The following is a 9,733-nucleotide window of genomic DNA, read 5'->3' on the forward strand; positions in this document are numbered from 1 at the left end:
TCTTCTGAAGTAGTTAAAAATATAATGACAGAAAAAACTAAATTGAATACATAAAAGGTACAATATGTATACTGTTATTAACTCTGTGAGATTGAAATTTGGGTTTCACAAATCCAGCTGTAACTCCTCAAGTAGCATTACTCTGGTATCGTCTCAAGTTTGAGGAATTAAAAGAATGACTTATCAAAAAAGTTTCGCTTTTAAGTTACTTACTGAAACCACACATATTTTCAAAGAAATGTCAGCTTGATCCTTAATTTTAGTATGGTGATTAAGAAAGGATGCAAAACTGCAAAGCTGAAAACTGTGATTTGAATACTTGGCACCAGTAATTAGGTATTAAATTCATGTGTCCCCACTTTCTAACTTACTTAAATAAAACAAGACTATCTGTTGGAAAAATGTTGAAAATGTTTGGTGATGTTTTGGACTGTCACATGGAGGGGGTGGTGTGAGCAGTGGATGGAAGCCAGGGATGCTACCAAACATCCTGTTGGGCACGGTGTGTCTGTTGGTCACTTAGTCATGTACGACTCTGCGATCCCATGGGTTATAGCCTGCCAGGCTCCTCTGTCCATAGAATTCTCCAGGCAAGAATACTGGAGTGTGTTGCCATATCCATCTCCAGGGGATCTTCCTTACCCAGGAATTGAACCTGGGTCTCCCACGTTGCAGGCAGATTCTTTTCTATCTGAGCCACCAGTAGTGCACAGGACAGCCCCTATGACAAAGATTTATCCAGCCCAAACTCAATAGTGTTGAGTAACGCTGTGTCAGACTTCAGGGTTGCAGCCATATTCTCATTTGCAGGGAGTGCCCTTCACATTGTGGAGTGTTCTCTGCACAGCCATACTGTTTAATAGTAGATCTGATGAAAGTAAATAAATATGCAAATTTGTCTTCAGTATGTCCCCCAGGAAGCCAGGCACCAGAGTTTTCTGCTCTACCTCTGGCACCAAGACTGACACAGGAAGCAGCCACTCAACATTTGCTGAATGAATGAAAGAATAAACTAAACTGGGTATCACATGTTAGGCTCTAATATACCAGAGTTGTAGCAGATGCTAAAGATTTAAGAAGAATCTTTAAGAATCACTGGTCTAACAGTAGCTAGAAGGCAGCAGAGATAGAACTAGGACCCAGATTTGTCTCTGTTCTTCTCAAAATAATACTTTCATTACAAAAGTCACGTATGATCACTGTCAAGATTCCAACCAAAAGCACATGAAAAGTAGAAACTGTCCATTTCCTCCTCTTTATCTCCCTTCCTCCAAGGCTAACCACTTTTAAGTTTGTTGTGTGGACATCTTAAAATGCACTCACACACAGAGGAAGAACAAATGTTTTCTTTTTTAAGTTTTGCGACTTGCTTTTTTTTTCATTCAATTCTCTATGTCAATGTACATCCATCCATCTCCATGCTTTCTTCATAAGACATGAAGTGGTCTGGGTTATGGCTGTATCATAATTTATGTAAGCTCTCACCACTGGTAGGCATTTATACTGTTGTTAGCTTTTGATTATTTCTTACAATGCTACAATGAAAAAATGCTGTAGTTAACATACAAGTTAAATCCTTGTATTAATACAAGGACTTCCATGACACCTACTCTCAGAAGTGCTGAGTCAAGGGTACACGTTTTCAATTTTGCTGGTTACTGCCAATAGCTTTCTATTTCTTCTTTACAGGTCATCATAGAATGAAATAATATATCTAAAAAGTTTGTAAGAGTGATATATATTATATACCCTCAATTCATAATTAAGACATTCCTGGAGTAATCTTCCCCTACAAGTCTCCTTGTATTTTTTTAAGTTAACAAAAAGTGTCTTATATACTTTTTAAAAGATCCTCTCTGCTGCAGTCCAAAAAGGTCTATTTTAAGCAATAGCAAGGTAAAAAAGTGAACATAATCAACCATTTTGTAAATGAGAAGAAATGCATACTATATCCAACATTGTCAATGTGGCAAGTAGGCATGCTTACCAATCATTATTTTAAGTGTTATAAATGAAATGCAGAGGTTTTCTTTTTTTTCACTCAAGGATTTTCATTATATTTTCTATTGATTTTTATCACAGAAGTATTGGATAAAGTTTCTCTGTAACTGATATGCTTTAGTAAACCGAATTTAACATCTTGCCCTGACTCTCAGAACACTGGCTGTAAGAAAATGACCTTAGGTGGTGTTAAATTTAGGTCTAGTCAATAGTTTTCAAAAAGAGACAACTTGCACACTTTAAAAGTTTAAGCATCATCATATTGAATAAATGCAGAGTTCACTATCGTAATTTGACACCACAAACCTCTCAACAGGCAATAAATATGTATTATGAGCTAATATATTTCTAGTGTCATGAACTAAAACAGCCGCCAGAACATGAAGTTGCCTCAGCTCACTATAGCCTGTGTGACCTTGATAAGACTCTTGCAAAATTCCTCCTTAGGACTGTCCAAATATGAATGAGTAGTGGGGCCTGGGAGAAACATGAAAAAGGAAGATGGCTCTATTTGTTAGGCTGGTGGGATGGAGCTTACTTCTTATTAGTCTTCTCCTGTTTGGGCTACAGTTCATTGTAAATCCTCTATTTTCATAATTACTATCATTGCATCCTCTTGAGAATCCACCCACTTTCTATGAATGGGAAACTGTCTGCAACGTTGCTACGCAGTGTGTGGTACTCTGACCAGGAGCATTCACCACCCAGGCGCTTGTTAGAAATGCAGAAGCTCAGCCCATGTCTCTGAATCAGTGCTGCAATTCTAACATCCCCAGAAGATTCTTGTGTGCATTAAAGTTTGAGAAGCCCTGATATACAAGACTAAGAGCAGTGATTCTCAAGGGTGGGGAAAAAGGGAGACAATTTTGCTCCAAAGAACCATTTGACAATATCTGGAGATATTTTTCAGCGGGTACTACAGGCATCTTGTGGTCTGGGAAGATTCCACATGGCCGTGAGGCTCAGCCCATGTGCCATGAGCACTCTAGAGCCCATGCCCCGCAATGAGAAGCTACAGCGATGAGAAGCACTGCAATTGCAGAGAAGCCCCTGCTCGCCCCAACTAGGGACAACCCACGAGCAGCAATGAAGACCCAGCAGAGCCAAAAATAATTCATTAACTTTAAAAGGTTATATTGTTCTTTTTGTCAGAATTCAAATATTCATATTTAATTCCTATTTTTATTGGCAAAAGACTATAATTCGCCTTTAGAAGAAAGGAGCATGTGGTCACTGAATCAAACACCGTTAGAAGAAATGATATCAGGCGTCCCCAAAGTGGAAACAAAACATTTAAATTAAAATTTTAGTCACCAAGCAGAAAAAGACCGTTAAAAAGAATCTCTTCTGTCTTATTGCCATTATAAAACCACACCTTTGCCACTTTGGAGAGCAGTTTTATAGACGCATTTTGTAAACTTTTTTCCAAAAGGAATATTCACCAACTCTCATTGTCAAGACATGCTTATTTAATATTAAATTTAAAATTACATCTGAAAGAATTTAATTCCAATTTTTTAGGGAAGAAATGTAATGCTATTAGAGAAAAATGTTCTGTAGTGAAATTACGTATTAAAAAACTCATATCCTAATTATAAAAAATTACTTACTAGATCTAATTTGTACATTATAGGTCGAAAAAGCCTTATTCTGACAAATGATTGAAAACCTTTTTAAGGTTCCATCAACAGGCTACATTTACAAACTTAGGTACCGAAATGTATCAGGAGATACACAAATAAAACCCTATCTTCCAGGTGCTCAGTCTAATCAGAGCATATTTAGCATTTGCAAGAAAACAAAAATAATTTTTATTTTCAATTAAACTGTGTGAAGAGTCTGTGTCCTTACATAATGCATCTCGACATTCTTTTGGATGTAATCATAATAATGCAGGAGCCTGGTAGGCTGCAGTCCATGGGGTCGCTAAGAGTCGGACACGACTGAGTGACTTCACTTTCACTTTTCACTTTCATGCATTGGAGAAGGAAATGGCAACCCACTCCAGTATTCCTGCCTGGAGAATCCCAGGGACGGGGGAGCCTGGTGGGCTGCCATCTATGAGGTTGCACAGAGTTGGACACAACTGAAGCGATTTAGCAGCAGCAGCAGCAGCAATCATAATAAGAGTAAAGAGGACAGTCACTATATGTGTATTTTATTAGCTTCTTAATATGTTAATGAAAATGACTAAAGGTGAGGAGAAAAAAATCTTTCATAGCTCTCATTTTCCACAATATAATTATTTTATTTCCCTTTGAATGAAACAGAACTCAGTCACTACAAATAAAGTTTCAACCATTGAAAATGTCTCACAACTATACAGCTAAGAAATATAACTGACCAATGACTAATTTCCATAAATCCCTCTCCTAATCAGGGTCGGGTCGGTTTAAAAGGTTTATATTCTTTTAATGTACTAGGTTAATTATCTACTCTTTAATATAGACAAAATTGCCTCCTGAGACTCTTTCATAGCTCCGTGACCTTCCACCAGTTAAATAAGTATGGCAGCTGGCAGACCAGACATTTTCTTTTCCTAGAGACTGGCTCTCAGGAAACCACAAGGAAGAGTTATTAAGGTCCTAGGATGAATATGAAAACAATAAAATGTAAATGTAAAATTAATTATGATTGGAAGCACCTGAAATCTATTATCACTTTCTAATTTTAAAGATGGAGAAATAATGGTTCAGTAAGGTCAAGCAATATGCCCAAGGAAACACGGCAAATTAATGGAGTACTTCTGGGGCTTCTGTGGTGGCTCAGCTGGTAAACAATCCACCTGCAATGTGGGAGACCTGAGTTTGATCCCTGGGTTGGGAAGATCCCCTGGAGAAGGAAATAATGGCTGCCCACTCCAGTATTCTAGTATCCTGGCCTGGAGAATTCCATGGACTGTATGGGGTCGCAAAGAGTCGGACACGACTGAGTGACCTTCACTTTCTGCAGTTTTACACAAAAGCATATAAATTAGCCAGTGTGCAATTCCATTGTCTTTTCAACATTACTCTTCAAATGATCACGTGCTAAAAGCAACAGTTTCCTGGAATTTTAGAGCTAGAGAGGGAAGCCTTTAATGCTCACTCATCTTACAGATGAGGAAACTGATATCCAGAGAGATCTTACTGTTCCATCACTCATCCACCAACATTTACTGGACTGCTACAATAAGCTAGGTCTTAAGAGATACAAAGATACACAGGATAAGATCACAGTTCTTAAGAAGCTCATGTGGGACCAAGAGAAAAAAAATATATATAAATGTAACACAACATGAGAGTTATCCACTTTCTCCAAAAGGCATAGAGACTACTATTTTCTACTGTCAGGCACAGTGCTTGGCATTTCACGTGTATTATTTAATCCTGAAAACAACTGAGAGGTAAGCAGTATCATCCGTTTTTCAAAGGAGGAGGACAGCTGAGACAAGATTGTCCAAGTGAAGATACACAAGTGTCATAATTTGAACCCAGGTTTGCCTGTCTCCAAAATCACACTCCTTTCTTTCTGTTAAATTATGACACCTTCTGCACCAGATTTTATTTGTTTAAATCATCCTTCACCTAATTATTTCTCTACAGTCACTGTAAAGCAACACATGCTGCAATAAATAATTCTAGTCTTCAAGATTATCACTTCCTAGAACCAGGAATCAGAGTTTTAAAACCTTAAGGAAGGAAAGACAAGAAAAGGTTCTGCTTATACCCAAATAAAGTTTCCTTACTCATAAAAACTGAAATACTGGCGTAGTGAACTTCAGCTTTTATCTCCTGCTTAACGGAACATGTGCGTGTTAGTCGCTCAGTCGTGTCTGACTCTGCCACCCCATGGACTGTAGACTGCCAGGGTCCTGTCCATGGAATTCTCAAGGCAAGAATACTGGAGTGGGTAGCCATTCCCTTCTCCAGGCGATCACACTTACAGGCGCTCCATAAGCGGTAGTATTTTTTCTTCAAGGTATTGAGAGGGCTGACAAACTTTCTAAAGCTTTCAATTTGAAAAAGTACTAAGCATTTTCTTTTGTTTCTATTCCTGTCCCAAACATTTTAAACTAGAGAAGGCTAGAAGAAAAAACTCTATTCCAAGATGCTAAGGAAGAATTCAGGATGGATATAGCTCTGCAGCCAAGTTAGTCCGCTCCCCAGTCTTACACAATTCACACTTTTCATCATCGGCAAAAGGAAAGATTTGAAACGCCAAGGGTCAAGTTAGAGGACAGGGACAAGCGGTAAATCAAATCAGATCAAATCCTAATCCCTAGTATTAAACCCAAGGAGCCTTGATGTGTGTGCGGGCGCAACGCTCAGTCGTGTTCGACTCTTTATTCACCCCACTTTATTCACAGTGGGGTGTTCGACCCCCCTTTATTCACAGGCAAGTATGAAGGAGCCTCCATACTCGTCTGAGAATAAAGTAACAACGTGGGAAACCCAGTTGAAACCAAGAAAGTAAAGCCCTGATGGATAAGGAGGGCATCTTTTATTGAAAAAGTTGTATCGAAGTATATACATACTAAGTCACCCAGACTGATGAGAGTCATGGAACAAAAGTCAAAGTGGCCTTTTCTCTACATTTAAATAAACACATCTGAGCATTTAGGCTGAAACCTCACTCCAAGCCCCCAGGAGAAGAATATAACCGCCCTCGGTTACAAGGTTTTCCGTGACGGCTGCAACCTCCGGGTACCGGCGTGGAGCTGCCCCGGCCGCCCCGAGGTCCCAGCCAGCCGCACTCCGCCCGCTCCGAGCCCCTCCGCCCGCTTCGAGGGCGAACGCCCCAGACCGCCCTCCGCCGCCCAGGCTCACCTCGGCGCACGCCGCCCCCCGCGCCCTCCGGACCCCAGCGCCCTGCGACCAGCTGGAAAGGGAGGAAGACCTGGAGCAGGAGGGGCCCGAGGCCGAGGACCCAGCGCCCCCACCCCGGCGCAGCCATCGACCAGGACCCTTGCGTCAACGCAGGGAGCCGCCACACGACGGTCGCGCGGGGAACGCGGACCCGAGAAACAGAACCGGGAGTGTGAGCTGGAGCCAAGTGCCAGCAGCTGCAGCAGACCCGGTGCTCCGCTCCTCCGCTGGCGCCAGGGTAACCTCCAGTCCCGGGCGGGTTTGGGCGGGCTCAGGGAGCGTGAGGAGACTCGGGAGCCTGGCCCCGCCCAAACCCCGCCCCACTACCTCTTGTCCCGCCCAAGCCCCGCCTCGTCCTGTCTGGCCCCGCCCCTCCAGCTCATAGCCCCGCCTCCATCCTGCCCAGTTGATCCCCAGACCCCGGGTTTTGGCCCCACCCTGCCTGTTCCTCTTTCAACAACACAAGCGAAGACTACACCAGACGGTGAATACTGAAGTCGGATTGATTATATTCTTTGCAGCCAAAGATGGAGAAGCTCTATACAGTCAGCAAAAACAAGACCGGGAGCTGACAGTGGCTCAGATTATGAACTCCTTATTGTGAAATTCAGACTTAAATGGAAGGAAGTAGGGAAAACCACTAGACCATTCAGGTATGACCTAAATCAAATCCCTTATGATTATACAGTGGAAGTGACAAATAGATTCAAGGGATTAGACCTGATAGATAGTACCTGAAGAACTATGGACCGAGGTTCGTGACATTGTACAAGAGGCAGTGATCAAGACAATCCCCAAGAAAAAAAAAATGCAAAAAGGCAAAATGGTTGTCTGAGGAGGCCTTACAAATAGCTGAGAAAAGAAAAGACGCAAAAGGCAAAGGAGAAAAGGAAAGATATACCCATTTGAATGCACAGTACCAAAGAATAGCAAGGAGAGTAAGAAAGCCTTTCTCAGCGATCAATGCAAAGAAATAGAGGAAAGCAATAGAATGGGAAAGACTAGAGATCTCCTCAAGAAAATTAGAGATACCAAGGGAACATTTCATGCAAAGATGGACACATTAAAGGATAGAAATGGTATGGACCTAACAGAAGCAGAAGATATTAAGCCGTGGCAAGAATACACAGAAAAACTATACAAAAAAGATCTTCACAACCATAGTTCTTCAGATAACCACAATGGTGTGATCACTCACCTAGAGCCAGACATCCTGGAATTCGAAGTCAGGTGGACCTTATGAAGCATCACTATGAACAAAGCTAGTGGAGGAAATAGCACTCCAGTTGAGCTATTTCAAATCCTAAAAGATGATGCTGTGAAAGTGCTGCACTCAATATGCAGCAAATTTGGAAAACTCAGCAGTGACTACAGGACTGGAAAATATCTGTCATTCCAATCCCAAGAAAGGCAATGCCAAAAAATTCTCAAACTACCACACAATTGCACTCATCTCACACGCTAGTGAAGTAATGCTCAAAATTCTCCAAGCCAGGCTTCAACAGTTCATGAACCTTGGACTTCCAGATGTTCAAGCTGGATTTAGAAAAGACATAGGAAGCAGAGATCAAATTGCCAACATCCATTGGATCACCAAAAAAGCAAAAGAGTTCCAGAAAAACATCTACTTCCGCTGTATTGACTACACAAAAGCCTTTGACTGTGTGGATCACAACACAAACTATGGAAAATTCTTCAATAGATGGGAATACCAGACTGCCTGACCTGCCTCCTGAGAAATCTGTATGCAGGTCAAGAAGCAACAGTTAGAACTGGACATGGAAAAACAGACTGGTTCCAAGTCTTAAAAGGAGTACATCAAGGCTGTATATTGTCACCCTGCTTATTTAACTTATATGCAGAGTACATAATGAGAAAGGCTGGGCTGGAAGAAGCACAAGCTGGAATCAAGATTGCTGGGAGAAATATCAATAACCTCAGATATGCAGATAACATCACCCTTATGGCAGAAAGTGAAGAAGAACTAAAGAGCCTCTTGATGAAAGTGAAAGAGGGGAGTGAAAAAGTTGGCTTAAAATTCAACATTCAGAAAAGTAAGTTCATGACATCTGGTCCCATCACTTCATGGCAAATAGATGGGGAAACAATGGAAACAGTGGCAGATTTTATTTTAGGGGGCTCCAAAATCACTGCAGCCATGAAATTAAAAGACACTTGCTCCTTGAAAGAAAAGCTATGACCAACCTAGACAGCATATTAAAAAGCAGAGACATTACTTTGCCAGCAAAGGTCCGTCTAGTCAAGGCTCTGGTTTTTCCAGTAGTCGTGTATGGATGTGAGAGTTGGGCTATGAAGAGAGCTGAGCACTGAAGAATTGATGCTTTTGAACTGTGGTGTTGGAGAAGACTCTTGAGAGTCCCTTGGACTGCAAGGAGATCCAACCAGTCCATTCTAAAGGAAATCAGTCCTGAATATCCATTGGAAGGACTGATGCTGAAGCTGAAACTCCAATACTTTGGCCACCTGATGCGAAGAACTGACTCACTGGGGAAGATTGAAGGCGGGAGGAGAAGGGGACAACAGAGGATGAGATGGGTGGATGGCATCACCGACTCTATGGACATGAGTTTGAGTAAGCTCCTGGAGTTGGTGATGGACAGGGAAGCCTGGCATGTTGCAGTCCATGGGGTCGCAAGGAGTCAGACCTGACTGAGTGACTGTACTGAACTGCCTGTTCTAGGGTCTCCCTGGTGGCTCAGTGGTAAAGAATCCGCTTGTAATGCAGGAGATGCGGGTTCGATCCCTGGATCAGGAAAATCCCTTCGAGAAGGAAACAGCAACCCATTCCAGCCTGGAGAATCGCAAAGAGTCTGACACGACTTAGATTTAGCAACTGAACAGCAGCAGTATCTTTTCTAGCTTCA

The 9,733-nt window shown here is 41.8% G+C and overlaps 1 protein-coding gene across 2 annotated transcripts in view; it reads right to left on the reverse strand.

The window, feature by feature from the left end:
• Window positions 1-7,152, reverse strand: part of CHRNA5 (cholinergic receptor nicotinic alpha 5 subunit) — a 28,233-nt gene extending 21,081 nt beyond the window's left edge. Inside the window, exon 1 of one of the 2 annotated variants that reach the window (XR_015149834.1) lies at window positions 6,810-7,152. Coding sequence is in view for 1 of the 2 variants with exons in the window: in XM_086364013.1 (XP_086220139.1) it covers window positions 6,810-6,936 (127 nt within the window). In the remaining variant the exon portion in view is untranslated. The remainder of the gene's footprint in view (window positions 1-6,809) is intronic. The other variant, XM_086364013.1, reaches the window with a different exon arrangement.
• Window positions 7,153-9,733: the final 2,581 nt, after the last annotated feature.

This window comes from Bos grunniens, chromosome 21, assembly GCF_055505025.1.
Source record: "Bos grunniens cultivar Pamir isolate PY7600 chromosome 21, Bosgru_T2T1.0, whole genome shotgun sequence".
Classification (NCBI taxonomy): domain Eukaryota; kingdom Metazoa; phylum Chordata; class Mammalia; order Artiodactyla; family Bovidae; genus Bos; species Bos grunniens.